This window comes from Microcaecilia unicolor, chromosome 6 (genome assembly GCF_901765095.1).
Source record: "Microcaecilia unicolor chromosome 6, aMicUni1.1, whole genome shotgun sequence".
Lineage (NCBI taxonomy): Eukaryota > Metazoa > Chordata > Amphibia > Gymnophiona > Siphonopidae > Microcaecilia > Microcaecilia unicolor.
The window spans coordinates 39,081,016-39,101,140 of NC_044036.1; the positions used below are offsets into that span (position 1 = coordinate 39,081,016).

Sequence of the window (20,125 nt, forward strand, 5' to 3'; positions counted from 1 at the left end):
ATTTGTGAGTGCCATTGCCGAAGGGTTAGAAGGTAAAGTTTGCCTATTTGCGGATGATACTAAGATCTGTAACAGAGTGGACACCACGGAGGAAGTGGAAAACATGAAAAAGGATCTGAGGAAGCTAGAAGAATGGTCTAAGGTTTGGCAATTAAAATTCAATGCGAAGAAATGCAAAGTGATGCACTTAGGGAATAGAAATCCACGGGAGACGTATGTGTTAGGCGGGGAGAGTCTGATAGGTACGGGCGGAGAGAGGGATCCTGGGGTGATAGTATCTGAGGATTTAAAGGCGACGAAACAGTGTGACAAGGCGGTGGCCGTAGCTAGAAGGTTGTTAGGCTGTATAGAGAGAGGTGTGACCAGCAGAAGAAAGGGGGTGTTGATGCCCCTGTATAAGTCGTTGGTGAGGCCCCACTTGAAGTATTGTGTTCAGTTTTGGAGGCCGTATCTTGTTAAGGATGTAAAAAGAATTGAAGTGGTGCAAAGAAAAGCTACGAGAATGGTATGGGATTTGCGTTACAAGACGTATGAGGAGAGACTTGCTGAACTAAACATGTATACTCTGGAGGAAAGGAGAAACAGGGGTGATATGATACAGACGTTCAAATATTTGAAAGGTATTAATCCGCAAACGAACCTTTTCCGGAGATGGGAAGGTGGTAGAACGAGAGGACATGAAATGAGATTGAAGGGGGGCAGACTCAAGAAAAATGTCAGGAAGTATTTTTTCAAGGAGAGAGTAGTGGATGCTTGGAATGCCCTCCCGCGGGAGGTGGTGGAAATGAAAACGGTAACGGAATTCAAACATGCGTGGGATAAGCATAAAGGAATCCTATGCCAAAGGAATGGATCCTCAGGAGCTTAGTCAAGATCGGGAGGCGGGGCTGGTGGTTGGGAGGCGGGGATAGTGCTGGACAGACTTGTACGGTCTGTGCCAGAGCACGTGGTGGGCAGCGGGACTGGTGGTTGGGAGGCGGGGATAATGCTGGACAGACTTGTACGGTCTGTGCCAGAGCCGGTGGTTGGGAGGCAGGGCTGGTGGTTGGGAGGTGAGGATAGTGCTGTGCAGACTTATACGGTCTGTGCCAGAGCCGGTGGTTGGGAGGAGGGGCAGGTGGTTGGGAGGCGGGGATAGTGCTGGGCAGACTTATACGGTCTGTGCCCTGAAGAGCACAGGTACAAATCAAAGTAGGGTATACACAAAAAGCAGCAAATATGAGTTATCTTGTTGGGCAGACTGGATGGACCGTGCAGGTCTTTTTCTGCCGTCATCTACTATGTTACTATGTTACTATGTTCAGGGTCTCAGTTTTGATGTGTTTTTTTTTTTTTTTTTTTTTTTGAACAGTTGGCTTTTCTCCAAGATTTTTAACAGTGTGGAGTTTTTTTTTCCCACTGTTGTCCATTTTACACCAGAAACTGATGATATGAAAGGTGTTTCCTTAAAGGATGATTGTTTTTATTGAAAGATAATCCTGGAATTTTGAGGCTTCAATTTATTACCTTTTTTCAGTTTATGAAATTTGGTGGTTCCTGTGCATCAGAGTTGTTGGACAATAATTAGTATATATTTTTGATAATATAGTTCTCAGTTCAAGAAAAACTTTTTTTTTTTTTGGCTCTCACAAATATCTGCTTTACAACAGTTGGTACTTGGGGGGGGGGGGGGGGTATTTGTTTTCTTAACAGTATGTGTCAACAGTCAAAACAGATTTGTAAGGACTTGAAATTCCAGTGAAAATTTTAATTACACTTCAACATTTAGGAAGCTACAAATCTGTTTTGAAGATGACTTGTATGGCGGAAAAAAAAGAACACCTGTTGAAGAATCTGAGTGTACCTCAGGTTTCATGCAGATTATCAGAGAACCAGCAAGAATAAGTGGCCATTTGAGAAGGGTTAGGTGCCATCCTATATAATAATTCTCACCTCCAACGTTCTATGCTTGGGACCGTGGCTCCCTGGCTGCAGGTGGTCTGCGAGGCAGACACGCACGGACGTCACTGACGTCAGCACAGCTGATTCCAAGGCAAGGGGAGGAGTAGGGAAACACGCTGTGCGTGTTTCCCTACTCCTCCTACTGCCTCGGAATCAGCTGTCACCCCCCGCGCTACGGCCCCCTCGAAACCCACCCCCTTCCTGAACCTGTCGATCACCCCCACCGAAACTCCAAAAACCGCACCCCCCGCCGCTGTTGTGCACTACCTGTGCTGACAGCCGAAGTGTTGTTCTGCCCTTCGGGTGGGTTCCTCAATCATCTTCTCAGAAGACGTCAGACGCATGCAGAGGAACGTCCCGACAAGATGATTGAAGAACCAACGGGAAGGAAAGAACAACACTTTGGCTGTAAGAACAGGTAGCACAACAACGGCAGCAGCGGCGGCGGGAGGCAGTTTTCGCCGGAACGGGGTGGGGGGGGGAACGACAGATTCACGGGAGGGTTCAAGGGGGCCGTAGCACGGAGGGGGGGGGGAATTGCCTGCCTAAGGCCCGTTTCCTTGCCTACAGAAACTGGCCTTTTTTTTACTAGTTTACATATAAAAAGCTGACTTACATAGACAGACACAGATACTTGAAGGAGGCCTGTTGTGGGCATGGTTTGGATGGCCTTTCAAGATACACATGTAGCCTGTGTTTGAAAATCCAGAAATAAAATTTCTTATATACTGCCTGAAAGTTATCAAAGCAGGTACAGTAAGTATTTCTCTGTCCTTAGTAGGCTCATAACCTAAGGGGCCCCTTTTACTAAGGCGTGCCAAAAAGTGGCCTGCGTTGGTGTAGACACGTATTTTTGGACGTGCGCAAGTCCATTTCAGCACACCTGGATAAAAGGCCTTTTTTTGTGGCCAAAAATAGACGTGCGACAAAATTAAAACCAGCGCGCCGTAGGCGTCTACGCGTCTTAGTAAAAGGGCCCCTAAGTTTGTTCTTGAAATAGAGAAAGCTTAATTGACTTGCCCTACATCACAAAGGAGCTGCAGTGGGCTTTGAACCGGGCTCCTCCAGCTCTCAGTTCGCTGTTCTAACCATTTGGCTATTCCTCCATAACATCACTGACCATCTCTCCTCCACCCACATGTTGAGTTGCACCTTCAAAAAATTCATGTGTGTGGGTGTGTGTGTGCGCGAGTGCACATCTCTATTTTATAGGTTTGTGTGAGTATATGTGTGTCTCTGTTTTGTATGTTTGTCTCTCTCTTTGTGGGCTAGTATGCCTGTGTGTTTATGTCAGTGCATTTATGTATTTTAGAACTGCAATACATGAGCATTCTGGAAACTTTTCTGGTCAGCATTTATCTGGCTTTAAGTCATGAAGAACTGTCAGCCAGTGGCGTTCCTAGAGGGGCTGACACCCGGGGCGGATTGCCAATGCGCCCCGCTCCCCGGGTGCAGTGCGACCCCCCCCCCCCCGGCGAAAGGACACCCCCCCCCCCCAGCGAAAGAACCCCCCCCCCCCGGGTGCATGCCGCTGGGGGGGGGGGGGGTGTGCTGCGCGCCGGTCAGCGTCGTTCGTTTCCATGCTCCCTCTGCCCCGGAACAGGAATGTTCCGGGGCAGAGGGAGCATGGAAACGAACGACGCTGACCGGCGCGCGGCACCCCCCCCCCCCCCAGCGGCGTGCACCCGGGGTGGACTGCCCCCACCGCCCCCCCCCCTTGGTACGCCACTGCTGTCAGCTAATTTCTCATTTACATCTGGGCCTAAGTGGAGAGCTTGGGGGGGGGGGGGGGGGGTTAGAATTGTGCTTAAGTCTCTGTGTTATTCAAGAGATCTTGAAGTGCCAAAAACGTGAGATTTGGAGGTCAGCTCCTTAATCAGGTCAGTTTTCCAAAATAAACTGCGTATACATGTAAGTTGTGCTACTTACATATTCAAAACCTGTGTGATGATGCTTTTTTTTGAATGTGCTCTTTTAAAATTGCCTATTCTGATGTGCACCACACCAAATGTACATATTCTTTTCATAATGGTACATGTATTTTATAGAAGGCAGCAGAGTAGGGTGAATCTCAGGGGCCATGAACCCACTAATATTTTGCCCAGCACAGCATCAGCAACCAGAGAGCTTGGAGTGAGGCTAGAGATTTTTGTTTGGTCCCTCTAACCAAAAAGATGTTTCATTGCTCCTGAGTCATTTACTCAGACTTAACAATAAAAAAGCATCAGAAGCATAAAAGGCTGATGGAGGTCTGTTTCTGCTCATATATTTCATTGCTGATGGCATGGGTGCAGATCCCTTGTGTTTGACATTTCAAAATTGTTCAAATGGCACGGTCGAATTCACGTAGTCATATTTTTCCTTGATAAAAGAGGAAACCTTGCAGGTTGTGACAACAGTTATGATCAGTGGTGTGCTGGAGCCGGCTCGCACCGGCTCGCAAGAGCCGCTTGTTAAATTTTGACAGCTCTTGCGAGCCGGTTGTTGTTGGGGGCGAGCCGGCTCCATTAGGGGAGGTAAGCATGGCAGGAGGGCGCCATCACAGGCCATGCTTACCTCCCCTGCCGCTCCGAAGCATGTCCAACGATGTCCTTCGCCCCCACCCTCCCCTCTCGCTCCCCCCCGTCTTTTTTAATTACCTCCGTCGAAGCGCTGCCATTTAAAGCCCTCCTGCGTGCTGGCCGTCTCCAGGCTTCCCCTGCTTCATTCGGATGATGTTCGTGCCTTAGTCCCGCCTTCATTCTGACGTCATTTCCTTTTTCGCGAAGGCGGGACTAAGGCACGAACGTCATCCGAATGAAGCAGGGGAAGCCTGGAGACGGCCAGCACGCAGGAGGGCTTTAAATGGCGGCGCTTCGACGGAGGTAATTAAAAAAAGACGGAGGGGAGCGAGAGGGGAGGGTGGGGGCGAAGGACATCGTTGGACATGCTTCGGAGCGGCAGGGGAGGGAGGAGAATCGCTGGATGGGTAGAGGGGGGCAGGGGAGAGACCTACTGGGCATGGGTGGGTAGAGGGAGGCAGGGGAGAGACCTGCTGAGCATGGGTGGGTAGAGGGGGCAGGGAAGAGACCTGCTGGGCATGGGTGGGTAAAGGGAGGCAGGGGAGAGAATTGCTGGGCATGGATGGGCAGAGGGAGGCAAGGGAGGAGAACAGCTGGGCATGGATGGGCAGAGGGAGGCAAGGGAGGAGAACAGCTGGGCATGGATGGGCAGAGGGAGGCAGGGAGAGAATTGCTGGCCATGGATGGGCAGGGGAGAGAATTGCTGGGCATGGATGGGCAGAGGGGAGCAGGGGAGAGAATTGCTGGGCATGGATGGGCAGAGGGAGGCAGGGGAGAGAACTGCTGGGCATGGATGGGCAGAGGGAGGCAGGGGAGAGAATTGCTGGGCACGGATGGGCAGGGGAGAGAATTGCTGGGCATGGATGGGCAGAGGGGGCAGGGGAGAGAAAAGAATTGCTGGGTATGGATCAGGGGCGTAGCCAGACAGCAGATTTTGGGTGGGCCTAGGCAAGAAGTGGGTGGGCACAAAATGTTCTCTCCCCCACCCCCACATTAAAAAAAAATATCTCAGCTGGTGTGAAAATGCTTCTCTCCAGTCTCCACCTTGGTAGTCTGCAGCAGGCATGCGCTGAATACTGAGCATGCGAAGTTGCCAGTATTGTGGAGAGCAGCATTTTCATTACCATGTGCTACTGTTGGATGGGCCTGAGCCCTAAGTGGGTGGGCCCCGGCCCACCCAGGCCCACCTGTGGCTACGCCTCTGGTATGGATGGATAGAGAGGGGCAGGGGAGAGAGGAGAGTTTCAGGACATGGATGGCGGGAAGAGCAAGAGAAATTCTGGACATGGATGGAGGGGAGGGAAGGGAGAGAGAAGAAATGCTGGACATGGAGGGAAGATAAGAGGAAGGAGATTAGATGAGGGAAAAGGAAGTGAGGAGAGAAACTGCACATGGATGGAGAAAATAGGCAGAAGCTGGATCCACTGTACAGTCAAGTATGCGGAGGACCAGAAATGAAGAAGAAAGGAGGAAAGAAAAGAAATAAATGGAAAGGAAGCCCTGGAAACAGAGTCAAGGGAACAGATAGAGAGCAGCAGAATCAGATACTGAACCAGCATGATCAGAGAAACAAAGTCACCAGACAACAAAGGTAGAAAAAAAATAATTTTATTTTCATTATAGTGTTTGGAATATGTCCACTTTGAGAATCAGGTGCTGAACATTAAAAGTTTATGTTTATTTACTTATTTATGGCATTTTATCCCATATTAAACATGAATTAGATTGGAACCTGGGATCATTTAATTTTTTTTCCTGGAGAGAGTAATGTGTTGGCTGCTGCCCCCCCGCTCCCCCCCCCCCCCCCGGGTATAGCCAGCTCTGCAATTTTTTTTTTTGGGGGGGGGGGGGGCACAGAGGTGGGTGGGGGGCGCCGAGGTGGACCGGGTAGAGAGCCTGTTGTTAAAAATTTACCAGCACACCACTGGTTATGATCGAAGTGTATTGGTGAATGGGAGCTTTAGAATCAGACTGGTGTCTTAAGATGAGGCAGCCAGTGTCCAGGAAGGAAGCATATAAAGCTTATGGCCTTGCTACCATACCTGAAGAAAGAATTAAGTTGGTCTCAAAGATCCTTATAACCTACATTTAAGAACAGGTTAACACCACTGCCAGCTAAAGAATCTAATTTGCTTACCAGTTGATATTTGCTTTCCTACACTGAAATTTCTACCTTTCTCCTTCCAGTCCACAAAAGCAAAAAAAGAAACAAAATGGGAATTCACCTGTGGCAGGTAGCAGGTAAAACTGTCTTGTACAGCTGAGGGATTTTTCTATTGATTAAAGGTTGCAAAGACTCCTTGAGACGATGGTAGTTCCTTTCCAGTTCCCGCTGATACTCCTTTTGATCTGGACCTATCAGGCTCTTGTTTTTACGGAGTGCATCTTCACACCTTTAAAAAAAACCACCACCACACATGGAAAATGTTAACAGACTGATTCATGAAGGCTTAACTTCCATTTTTGTACATACTAGTGGAAAAAAAAATCTCTTCGTGTGTTCAGTCCATAGGAATTCTAATCAGGGGGGGTATTAGACACATGCGGTGAGTCTTCAACTGTGTATTTCCCTTCAATCAACATTCAGGCTTCTAGAGTTGCCTTAAGTTTGATAATTAACCTCAACAACCATGACCACCTGATCATCCCACCCAAAATGATCTTAGAAATACATAATTGGACACCATGGGCCGAGTTCCTAAATTTGACCCCTATTTTCGGCCACACAGGAGCCCACGGAGGTCATTTCAGAGGCACCTGGACATCTAAATTGGAACATTTACAGTTCTACACTACATACATGTGCAAGTAGCGATTTTAGAAAGTTGGTGTTTGCATGTGCAGAACCCTCCCCCTCCCTGATACAAAGATGTAAAGGAGGGGAGGAAGTGACGTCAGCGTCAGGGATGGACGCATGATTCCGGAGCTCCGCTAGAGCGACGGCGAAAACGACGAATAAATCCCCGAAAATTCGGCACCCAGATAAAAAACATAGCGGCCAACACAAGCCTATGGCGACCCGGAAAAAATTAGATAAATTTAAATTCACGGCGGAGAAGCGCGACGGAGCAGTGAACTCTGGCAGCAGATCGCATATGACACGCGCCAAAATGGCGGCTGCAGATTCCGAATCGGAGGCAGAAGGCCTCGTGGAACAACAGGATAGCGACACAGAGATTACCAAAAAAGAAGTCGCTCGATGGTTTAAGGCCTTGAAAGCAGAGATGTCGTCTGTTCGCAAGACGATTAAGGAGGCAGTCACAGATTTACAAAAAGACATGCGGGAAATTGGGCATAGAATGGAGCAGGCAGAGGGTGAGCTGGAGCACGTGGGAGGCGAAGTGCACCAGTTACAGTCTGAACTACAATCCCTGAAAGAGGATAAGGAAAAAATGGAATTAGACCTGGAGGACTTGGAAAATCGCTCAAGGCGAAGTAACCTCAGATTCAAAGGCATTCCAGATACTGATCAAAATATGGACTGTGCAAAAATTATTAGAGAAATATGTGCTCTTATTCTGGGAGAGACTGCAGGGACCCAGCAGGAACAAGGAGATCCTGCAATCCAATTTGACAGAGTACATAGAAGCTTGGGACCCAGGAGGTCCTCTCAACCTCGAGATATAATAGTCTGTTTCTCAAGTTATGCAATCAAAGACAGGATTTGGAGACAAGCAAGAGCTAAGGGTGAGGTCCTCTGGGAAAACCAGAAAATTGCGATATTTCAAGATCTGGCATTAGGCACCCTACAACGCAGAAGATCATTTAAAGATCTTACTCAATATCTTCAACAATCCAGTATTCGATACAGATGGACATTTCCTTTTGGATTACAATTTACAGTGGGAGGTCAATCCCGGAGAGTGTCACGGCTGGGAGAGGCATGGACTATATTGAAGGATCTGGGCTGTAAGGATTTACCACCAGAAGCTTCTGGATCATCCTCTGCAATTGTGCATCAGTCACGCAGGACATCCACGTGGCAGAGAGTGGGCTCCAGAAAGGAAACAAGTCCTCGAGGATCTCCACAGAAGAGTGGGACTTGAGTATATGATAGTGAGAACTAGATGCACACCATACAGTGTTAATCTTATCATCAGTTGGTTGAACATGTCTATTTTAGGCGATAGTTTTATGTCGCTCCTGAAATGTTGTTAATACATATGTTTTATGTTGGCTAGCAATAATACTAAGAGAAGAATAGTGAGAGGGATAAGGATCGAAACAGTGTATAGCAATTGGGGGTTTTTTTCAAGGGAAGCCCAATAATAGTCTGCTCTGGCGAGGAGTTACTCCCTCAGAACCTTCTGCTGGCAGATTCTCTACCAGCTACTTTGGGGGGGGGGGGAGGGGGGGGGGAGGGGGGGGGGGGGTCAGGGGTTAAAAGTGGGTACATGGAATGTCAATGGGTTGAACTCCCCATCAAAACGCAGTCTTGTATTTCGGGAGGTGCAAAGGCTCCATTGGGATATAGTAATGCTACAGGAAACACATATTAAGAGTAGTGATGCTCACTTGCTCAAGCACAAATCTTTTGATGAATGTATAGCTCATTTTGATAACAGAGGAGGAAAAGTGGGAGGGCTTGTAATCTATGTTCGGAAAGGTATACCATTTATAATTAATGATATTTACAAAGATGTCCTAGGCAGGTGTTTGGCGGTGAAGGGACTTATATATGGGAAACCTGTGACTATTGTGAATGTATATGCCCCGAATGTGGGGCAGGGGGACTTTTTTGATAATATGACAGAGGAACTTTCCCAGTTCCAACAAGGCCATATGATTTTGGGAGGTGATTTCAATACATATATGACACCAATGGACCATTCTAGAGGAGGAGGCAGTATAAATGTGACCCACAGTAAAAAACTAAAACAATTGATGTCACAGTTAGATTTAGTAGAAGTTTGGAGGCTCAGACACCCAGGCCAAAAGACACATACATTTTTCTCTCATTCACAAACTACATATACTAGAATAGATATGATTTGGTGCAGTCGCACACTCTGGGATAATGTGATAGATTCTGAGATTAGCCCCATTAGTATTTCAGATCATGCTTCAGTAGAACTTGAACTGAAGGGGTGGAGGGAGGAAGATAGGCTCCTCTTTTGGAGATTAAATGAGTCACTACTGGGGGATCATAGAATTTGTGCTGATATTCGTAAAGTGATTCAGTCTTACTGCATAAGCAATGACACGGGGGAGGTTTCAGATGGAACTCTCTGGGACGCATTGAAGGTGGTGGTAAGAGGGCACCTCATAAAGTGGGGGGCTCGTAAAAAGCGCGCCAGAGAAGCTGCGGAACTCAATCTGAGATCCAGACTGGTTCATCTGGAAAGACAACACCAGGCGAGGGGTTTAGCAAAAGACTTGCAGGAGCTCAGGAGGTGCCGGATGGAACTGGAAAAGCTACAAATAATACGGGTGGAATTCATGAGGAAGCTTCTCCAACATAAATTTTATGAATATAGTAATAAGTCAGGGAAAATGCTGGCCAATTGCCTTAAGGCTAGGCAGAGAAATCACACCATTACAAAAATTAAAGGCCCAGGGGACCAACTATATTATAGGGATGAAGAAATTAGAACTCAATTCTTAACTTTCTATAAAGAGCTCTATAAAAGAGAAATAGGGTTGGAAGATGCTGAGGTGCGGCAGAGTTTCGAGGGACTTGGGCTATCCAAATTGACTAGCGAAGAGAGCCGTAAGCTGGAAGCTCCATTTCGTCTTGATGAAATCACAGGAGCTATTAAAAATCTTAAGGGAGGAAAGGCCCCAGGAATGGATGGCTACTCCGCCAAATTCTACAAACTTTCACGGGGGAAGTGGGACCCTTGCTGATGAGAGTGGGTAATGCCTGTTTTGAGGGTCAGTCTTTGCCCATTAGTATGCACGAGGCGGGAATATCCCTGCTTTTAAAGCCAGGAAGGGACCCTGCAATATGTGGGTCCTATAGACCAATCTCGCTGATCAACCTAGATATAAAAATATTATCAAAAGTATTGGCAGACCGGCTAGGTGCAATCCTACCAAAATTAGTACATACTGACCAATCTGGGTTTGTTAAGGGCCGGCAGGTAGCAGATAATGTACGCCGAACACTGCATGTTATATGGGAGGCTCAGAGACAAGATATACCGGTCACTTTGCTAAGTACAGAAGCAGAAAAAGCATTTGATAGGGTGGAGTGGCCTTATCTCTGGGAAGTTATGGAAAATATGGGAGTTGGGACTGGTCTACTGGGCTGGCTTCATAGGCTATATGAAAGGCCAATAGCTCGATTAAAAATCAATGGGGGGTACACGGCGCCATTCCCGATAGAACGAGGCACTCGCCAGGGCTGCCCATTGTCACCGCTGCTCTTCGCGCTCTATATAGAGCCGTTAGCGCAGAAGATTCGAGAATCTGCGGATATAAAAGGGATAGTGATTGGGACTATAGAACACAAATTAGCATTATTTGCGGACGACGTGTTATTTTTTGTGGGAAATCCTGCACTGACCCTTCCGAACTTGATGGTAATTCTATCAGAGTACGGACGCATGTCAGGCTTTAAGATTAATTATGACAAATCAGAGCTGTTGGGGATTTCCCTTACACAGGCCTGGATGCAAGAGCTCATGCGAACATACCCATTTCGTGTGAGGCACGATAAGATTAAATATCTGGGGGTCAGGATACCTATGGAGATTTCTCAAGTATATTCCCTGAACTATATACCACTTTTTCAACAGGTACGAGCAGATTTAGAAGCATGGACGGGGAAATGGCTGTCATGGTGGGGGCGTATTGCAGTTGTCCGAATGAATATTCTACCCCGAGTACTATTCTTCTTTCAGACATTACCAATATTAGTGCCAAAGGGGGAGTTGGAGAAATTGCAGAGAGCGCTATTGAGATTTATTTGGGAGGGCAAAGCGCCAAGGCAAAGCAGAAAGTTGTTATGGAAGGCAGTTGACTTGGGGGGAAGAGGTGTTCCAAACCTTAAGTGGTACTACTGGGCTGCTCAATTAAAGTTCATTTCCGCATGGAGCCAAGACAGGTTGTCAGTGGTGGCCCAACTTGATCAACTTATGGTGCCGAATCAATGTCTCAAATCAGTACTTTGGGCCTCCTATCCACGTAGAATGTACACAACACTGACCTCCAATCCTTTTGTGCAACACCTCTTAACATTGTGGGCAGTGGTTAGGAGTAACCAGTGGCAGTCCAGGCTCACCTCATCTTTTGCATACATTGGGGGAGAACCAGGGTTTCAGATAGGAATGGGACATCCGGTGGCAAGGAGATGGGCAGAGAAAGGGATAATTTGTTTTAGAGATCTAATGGATGATGGACAAATGGTGCCCTTTGCGGAGCTTAAAGAACAAAATGGGATTTTAGAGACTGAACAATTCTTTTACATACAAGTCAAACATTATATACAAACACAAGGGTGGTTGAAGACGGACCCGGAAGAGTTTGAGGGCCTAGAGAATATGTGGAGTTCCCTGGGGAAAATGAAAGGTACTATTTCGATATTGTATAAATTTTTAAGGGGTAGGACCTTTGAGAAGTGTCCTTATATGCTTCAGTGGGAACGGGATTTGAATAAGGAATTTACAGCACACGAGTGGAAGGCAATTCTGGCTGAGGTTACTAAAGCCTCAACTTGTGTGCTGATAAAGGAAAATGCTTTCAAAATCCTGTCACGATGGTATTATACCCCACACAGACTGCATGTTATGTTTCCAGGGACATCACAATGGTGTTGGAGATGTGGAGATGAGGAAGGGACCTATCTACACATTTGGTGGTCCTGTGCCAAAATACAGGTCTTCTGGGGAAATGTCGCAACAAAGATAGCAGCCCACACGGGGAAGCCCTTCCCGTGTGAACCTCAATGGTGTTTGCTTGGATTGGGTAATAGACGAGGAGCTAAATGGCAGAGTCGGTTTAAAAGAATGTGCTTGGCAGCGGCAAAAACTGTAATAGCAAAGCATTGGAAACAATTAGAGGCACCCTCAGAAGAGGATTGGCTTTTGAAGTTATCTTTGATTGGCGAAATGGAGAAATTTACGGACAAAAGATTGGGACGTTATAATGAATCTTCAGAATTATGGACTCAATATCGGAGTTTAACCCGCATGACATAAATCTTAAACGTATAATTTGTTGAGGGGGGAGGGGGGATGAGGGAGGGGGATGGGAACATTTTGGATTGTATCAGCGAATGACTGCTTGATATGCAACATGTTTGTTATTACATAAAACCAATAAATAAATATAATTAAAAAAAAAAGATGTAAAGGAGTGTGGCCGGGGGTGGCATGCATAAAAACTAGATGTGTACTCTTAGAGTGGGAGGACTCATCTAGATGGATTATTTTCAATGTCTGTTTTGCACCTATCCCCAAGGCACACAACTTCCAGCTGAGACGTGGAGGGGCATAATTGAAAGGGACGCCCAAGTTCTGTTGAGGATGTCCTCGCAAAACGTCCCGATGGAGAATAAATGGTCATGGTTTTGATATACTGCCTTTCTGTTGTACAACCAAATCAGTTTATATTATATGCAATGCAGTACACATCCTAGGAAAAAAGAAACAAAACAAAATCTTTCACAGATAAATTAATTCATTATGCCAATATCCATTTATTGTCTGAGTATACCTTTTTGTGAAGTCTTTGAAGCATAGCCGTAGCTTATTGTGATGCCTGAAGAGCTTGGGATCATTGGGTATTTCAGACAGAAATACCTGTGCAACTTCCAGTGGCCCCTTTAAGAACAGAAGGGGGAAGGGGACAGATGTTTAAGCATGATGAGTTGAGTACACTCAAAATCAGGTGCAGGGCTTAGTGAACAGCGTTTATGGGCTCACAAAAAAGCCAATCTTAATTGGAATTCCTAGCTACAGGTAACATAAAAAGGATGTCTCTGTTTTCTAAACCTTTCCTACATCACTTTGGGGGTTATTTTAGAAGCATCTCCATGGATAAAAAGCAGCATGTACACTCATGTAATAGCAATATTAGAAACCTGTTATTTACCCAAGGAGATCCACACGTACAGAGATGGGAGTTCAATTTGGCTCAAAATCAACTTATATTACCCATTTTATAAGGGGAAAATATGTGACTATTGATAACTTTCTATGTTGGTTTTTACACCTGCCCCAAGGGATGCAGAGGTGCATAGTATGAGGGAATCTACTCTCTCCACCTTCCCAGAGCATCCCTACCCCCATGGTCCAGATACCCCTGACCCTCCTCCCCCAAAAGAAATTGTCAAGATCCTACCATCCCCTGCCCCTAAATCCTACTGGGGGTCTCCTTGGTGGTCTAGTAGGAAGAAAGAGTGATCCCTAGTCACTCCTGTTCCATCAGGTGCTGGGTTCAAAATGGTGCATTTTATCCCATCGCAAGACTACCACACAAGGGGGTCAAAGGTGATTTTGAATGCAGAGCCTGACTGAGAAGGAGTGGCTCATACCTGCTCCCTACTAGACCACCTGAAGAGCTCTAGTAGGTGCCTGAGGTGGGTTCTGGATCGGTTTGGGGGAGAACTGCCTGGGGGTGGGGGGGGGGGGGGATTCAGGGGGATCTGAACTGGTGCGGGGGTGGGGGTCTTGCCTAGGGGAGGAGGGGATCAGAAATACATGGATGTTGAACAGCAGTAATTAAAAAAAAATCTGCACCCACTCATATTTGGGGAGATCAGGACACTCTTCTTCCCCACACTCAATATTTTAAAATTGTTGCTCCTTTCTATTTGCTAACATCCATCTAAATATTTTCACAAAAGGATCTGTGTTTGGCAAAGCCTTTCTAAAGTAAAGTACTGGGGGGAGGGGATTATGCATGTCATGACCTGGATATCTCAATTCCACTCTTCAAGATTTATCTAAAATGGACTTTTATGCTAATTCAAAGCTACCAGAACTGTAAAGACGAAGATTGAATAGCATGATAGGAAAATATTACAACCCCCCCCCCCCCCCAAAAAAAAAAAAAAAAAAAAAAAAAAAACAAAAACCAAACCAGGAACCCACAAGATTCCTTTTCTAAAAGATAGTCCAACAGAATGAAAAACAAAAAAACAAGTATGTCAAACCATAATGTTTTTTAACCTGATTCACTGTTGTGCCCACTGAGCCCTGAAGCACCATCTGAAGCATCTTCGGGTCCGATGGATCTTGGTGAGTTGCAAAAGCTAATTCCTGTGTCTTTTTCTGCATATCTTCTATTGCAACTTCAATTGGTGTCAGAATTATCTAAATAAAAGAGGGAGAGGGAGGAATCAGCCAATTATAAACAGCTGCACGTTTTTGGTTTTTTTTGTACATTGAAGCAAAAATGAATTCTGTCACAGATTTTTTTCTAGGACTATGTTAAACAAAGTTTAGTATGAACTAAGAGTGATCTAGTTTAATGGAAACTGTTCCCACCTCTTCCTTGTGGATGACATTTATTCTGGTTTTTATGTAAGGGAAAGCATGTGATGTTGTTAGGATTGTCTTCCGCTTAAACTGCTCATGCAGTTCTCCATGGGCTCGGCCATCCAGTGTGAATGGTGTGCAGTACATGAAACGGCGCAGATTATAGTTCTTGTCAAAATATGTTATTCTGTCCTTCATTTCATAGGTGTCAAAGTAAGGCTCCACATAGGTGATCTGAATGAAGGCCTAAAAAGCAAGACAACATATTTCTATATATCTCTGGGGGAAAGGAACACAAAACATCTACTTTCTCAAAACAGCGTAATTTTTTTCTCTTTGAAAATAAATCTTGATTTAGGCAATCTCCTCTACTTAGGAAGTTGAATATTGGTCTTCACTTCATTAAGGCATTGAAAGAAGCCCTCACATTTCTCTGGAAGAATGGAGGTCCAGACATCACTCAATAATAATATCTACTGATTTACCAAAATACATCTGTAACACATTTCCAAAAGTAAGATGAGTCCATGTATCTCTGTTGGACTGATGTTGCTGTGGCCCTATAGCTTAGTGTTTTCTCAAGCCAATCATGGAGTACATATCCCCTTGCTGGTATGGTTTTCAGGATATCCACAGTGAATATACAAAAGGAAAAATTAGATGTTACCTGCTAATTTTCTTTCCTTTAGTCTTACCAGACCAGTCTAGAACCTGTGGATTGTGTCGATCAGCCACCAGACAGAGACAGAGAAGTAAAAAGGTTTTGTGCACTTCACCCTATCAGGGCACTGTGAAGCAGGGTATGATCAGTATTTTGAATGACAAAGCAATGGACCACATGACTTCTTGTTTCCTTGTGAATTATTTATTTATTGGTACTTATATCCCACATTATCTGGAATTAAAAACCAGTTCAATGTGGCTAACAAAAAACCAGCGAGAGTACAGGGATAATATAACGGATACAGAGAGATGATAAGTAAAAGTAGGATACATCAACAGAGAAACTGACAACAGAATAAAAATATTAGATTCAGTATTGGAATACAACTGCATTGAGTGCTTAAAACAATTTATTGAATAGGAAGGTTTGCAAAAATTTATGGAAGTTTAAGTAGTTACCGATCAGTCTAACTTCTCTTGAGATGGCATTCCACCATTTAGTGCCCAGATGAGAGAAATCTTTAGCCAAGTTGAATTGCACATTTGTTAACCATCAGAAATCACCAAAGGGGAAGAAAGGAGGTGTAAGAGGAAAGAACTTGGATTCATGTATTTCTCAATATTCTGTGTTTTGTAGCTGTTTTCTTTGATGTTGAAAGAAAAGTTAGATTCACTTAAAATAGCATCCTCTGGGTAGGAAGTTTAATTGGCCTGCTCAAACCAGGAGCCATAAAATGGCATCTGTGCCATACTGGGGAGGGTATGTGGACTGTCTGGTGAGACTAAAGGAAAGAAAATTAGTAGTTAAGATCTAATTTCTTCTTCCTTGGCATCTGCACCAGCCCAGTCCAGAACTTATGGGATATAACAAAGAAGTCCTCCATGTGGGTTGGTGAAAAGAAGAATTACTGTAGGAGCCCCAGGGGATGATTTGCAGTTATGGAATCAATGAATTGTGTCATCATAAAATGAAAGGACTACAGAATCTTGGAAGAACATTCAAAAATCCAAGATGTAACAGAATTAAGGAAAGAAAGGCAATGTAAAGAATATACATTCCTAGAAAGGTAGTCTTGTTGAAAATTAAGAAGCTGCTTAGGCACAAGCTCGAGGTACAGACACAGACTATTAGTATAATAAAAAAAGACCAGGAGAAATTATTGTTTTAAATTCACATCAAAAAAAGGAGAACAGCAAGTTTTCAATAAGCCTAGAGAGTTCCAGAATCTCGCTAGATACTGACTACCAGACAGTTTAAGAAGTTGTATTAGGGGAGAAGAGAAGGGGGTTAACTCTGGAGGTCAATCTCCCTAGATCTCCTATGGGAGTGGGTGTGGGGAGGAGCTAAGACAGTCACCTCACTCTTAAAATTAATCCAAACATAAACTGCAGATTCACAAGACCAGGCATCTCCAGGGGGAGGAATCCCTTGCTTCTCACTCCAGTTTCAAATATATAGAGCTAAGTGGAGAGTTCCCTCAAGTGTATTGAAAAAATGTTCCTTTGTGGTTTTTGTTTTTATTTTTTGGAGAAAATACCCAATGAGAGGATGAGCAGAATTTTTAGTGTTACATGATTTGACTTAGTCAGGTTGTGAATAGGATGCAACAATATTCACAGTTGAGGATATGTGGCCACAAACACTAGTTTATAGCCAATTCCTAATTCTAGGAATTTAAGCTATTATTGTCCGGTCCGTTAGTTGAGTAAGAACACTGACTTGCATAGTTAGATAAGACTCCTCCATTTTAGGAAGTAGAAAGAATATTACTAAGTTAAACCTTATAGTATGTCCATCATCCTCGGAAATGGGATCATTGAGAAGTGCTGGACTTCTTCCACCCTTCATCAAGGCAAAGAGCTCTTATATGACCAAAAATTTGAGAAGGCTGCAATAAGATTGGGGGGGGGGGGGCATAAGGTACCTAAGTCTGATTCCCACGGAAGACTGTTCTGCTCCCAAATTGGTTGTATGGCTCCTGGCCAAGAAACCAGGAATCCAAGGCAGCCCAGGGTTTACAGCCTGAGAATTCAGAGAGCTAACAAAGAGACTGTAGCCCCGATAGAAGGTAGTTGTTTCCTTGGAGCAAAAAAAAAAAAAAAAAAAAACTTCATCCTTAGACCTTGTTTAGGATTTGACATTTTTTTTTCACCATAAAGTTCCCAGACTCTCTGAAAGACAGTTACCTTTGGAGAAGATAAGACTACACAAGCTGTTCAAGGTTCATGTGTCTGCCACTCTGTTTCCGCAACACTTCTCTGGATCTCATGCAATGTGGCTTTGTCTTGTATTAGCCTTAAAGAGGCAATATAGAGGAAGGAACAAGGAGCTCCTAGATCAGATAGTTCCAACTGAAAGACAAGAAGCTGTAGCTGATGTCTTGTGAGTAACTGTTCTCCAGCTAAGTTAGATGTACATCTCGCCTATAACTGCTATGATTTAGCTGCAGAACACCACCTCCAATTATACCCAGGCATCCTGGAAGGAGAATCAGACTAAACTCATGAAGTTGACAGGTTTAAAACAAAATTTAAAAATTGATAAAGGGAACATAATGACACAATGCCCAATTGACAAGGAAGTAAAATTGTATTCACGTATCTGAGGTGAGGTGAGCTGGGAAAAGGCAAAAGGTAGAACTATTCGAAGTATTGACAGTTGAAAAACAGCAAGAAATGCACTTGCAGAAATGTTATTGTACCTTAGAAAGGCAGAGACAGAATAGAAATAAGAAAAATAAAGGCAGAAAAGAATTATTGCTCCTGGAGATGTAACTATTTTGTCTGAAAGAGCTGTGGAAAGCAACAGGTGTTCTACAAGAACAAATCCAAACACCCGATGTTCAGAAGAATGGTGTGAAATGACCGCCATTGAGAAACTGACTGAGGAAAAAAAAACACAGAGAAGCTTCCTCACGTAGGAAGGATGTCCCTGAGGAGTTGCAGACAATATTAATACAGCTGCTTAAACTCTCAGAACAAAGGAAATAGAAGGACTTCACCAAATAAAAAGACAACTGGCTAGTTTGGAGCTGATGGGAACTGATGTTCCTCCTGCCTTCTAATGCTGTGCAAAACAGAATTGTATATAGGGAAAAAACAGCCCCTCGGCCCTCAGGCAACAATACACTGGTCCAATGCTTCTCAGAAAGAGCTACTGGAATAGCTGCCCTTGTGGGATCAGCCTTGCCTCTGAGACCACAAAATACAACAAGAAGCACCAACAGCCGTCAGAGACGGGACATGGTTCTTTATTGGTAAAAATCAATATTCCAGTATTGACCCGACACGGACCGTGTTTCGGCGCACGGCCCGTGTCGAGTCCATACTGGAATATTGATTTTTACCAATAAAGAACTGAACCCGTCTCTGAAGGCTCTTGGTGCTTCTTGCTGTATTTTGGACTTTGCTCTGTACTTTGGACCCTCTCTGTATTGTTGTTCTCTGAGACCACAAAACCAAAAGTGGGTTCTGCCACAAAAAAAAAATGGTATCAAAATTTCTGTACTGATGGAAAGGCGCACTACTACTCTACTACTCTACTGCATCACTGAGTTAAAATTAGCCAGAGTTCCCTCACAACAGAAGTCTGAGCAAATTTACCAACCGGGTAAAGCACAGTTTACCCGTTTAAAACTGCAGTGTTGATAAGAGACTGTTAAAAGGCATAATAGCACAGAGTAAAAGCAAGGAGGAAGAAGGGAGAGGGACTCAGAGCCATCCGAGTAAATCTCAGGCAAAAAAAAAAGAAAAGATAAGATTCACAGTCATTCCCTCCACGCTTCCATGTCAAACGGCTTAACTGCCAGTCAGAGCAAAGAAGCAAACTACATACAGCCTGTCCATTCTTCAGATGCTCCTCCATTCCAGGAACACTCCTGCCAAGGGAAAAGGGGAGACACAGCAAAAAGGGACTTAGAGACCTCCATGTAACCCATATATCCTTTTATCCTGCATCAGTATTTTTCTTCATTTGGGGGTGGGGGGAGGACTCAGAATCTCTGAGAGCCAGATGCACTAAACCTAACGAGCCAGCAACGTGGTTTTTAAACTAGTTCTAGCCGGTTTAGCGAGCAAGTAGTAAAATGAGACATGCACAAAAGGGTTCTCAGAGCCATTATCCTGTCACGGTAGCAACTAACGAAAACAGAATTGCAAATGATCTAATAGCTCTTATAATAAGCTAATTAGTATTATAATGTGAATGCAAGGCGATGTACAGCCGTTTCTGACCCCATGCACAAAAGCAGTCCCTACCTTTACTGTGGAAATTTTAACGGGAGGTCTGGAGCTGTCGGTTCTTCATTGTCACAAGTAGAAGGGGAGAAACAAGGCAGGGAAGATGAAGCACAAAAAAAAAGTACACCAGCTTACACGCAGCTTCTTTGCGTGCATGAAAGCCGTGCCATGATTCTCTATCAAATGATACTTTACTGGTAAGAAATCAGGGGGGGGGGGGCAGTACTGCAATTACAAATAATGCAAATTTCAATAGTAAGCTGGAAGCACAACAGAGGGGGGCTAAACCAATTGGAC

General features: G+C 44.7%; 1 protein-coding gene across 8 annotated transcripts in view; it reads right to left on the reverse strand.

The window, feature by feature from the left end:
* Positions 1-20,125, reverse strand: part of DOCK7 (dedicator of cytokinesis 7) — a 279,528-nt gene that overhangs the window by 5,078 nt on the left and 254,325 nt on the right. For all 8 annotated transcript variants that reach the window (XM_030206645.1, XM_030206644.1, XM_030206640.1 and 5 more), the window contains 4 exons: positions 14,936-15,172; positions 14,618-14,761; positions 13,161-13,267; positions 6,728-6,895 (listed from right to left, as the gene is read on the reverse strand). In XM_030206645.1, coding sequence (XP_030062505.1) covers positions 6,728-6,895; positions 13,161-13,267; positions 14,618-14,761; positions 14,936-15,172 — 656 coding nt within the window. The remainder of the gene's footprint in view (positions 1-6,727; positions 6,896-13,160; positions 13,268-14,617; positions 14,762-14,935; positions 15,173-20,125) is intronic.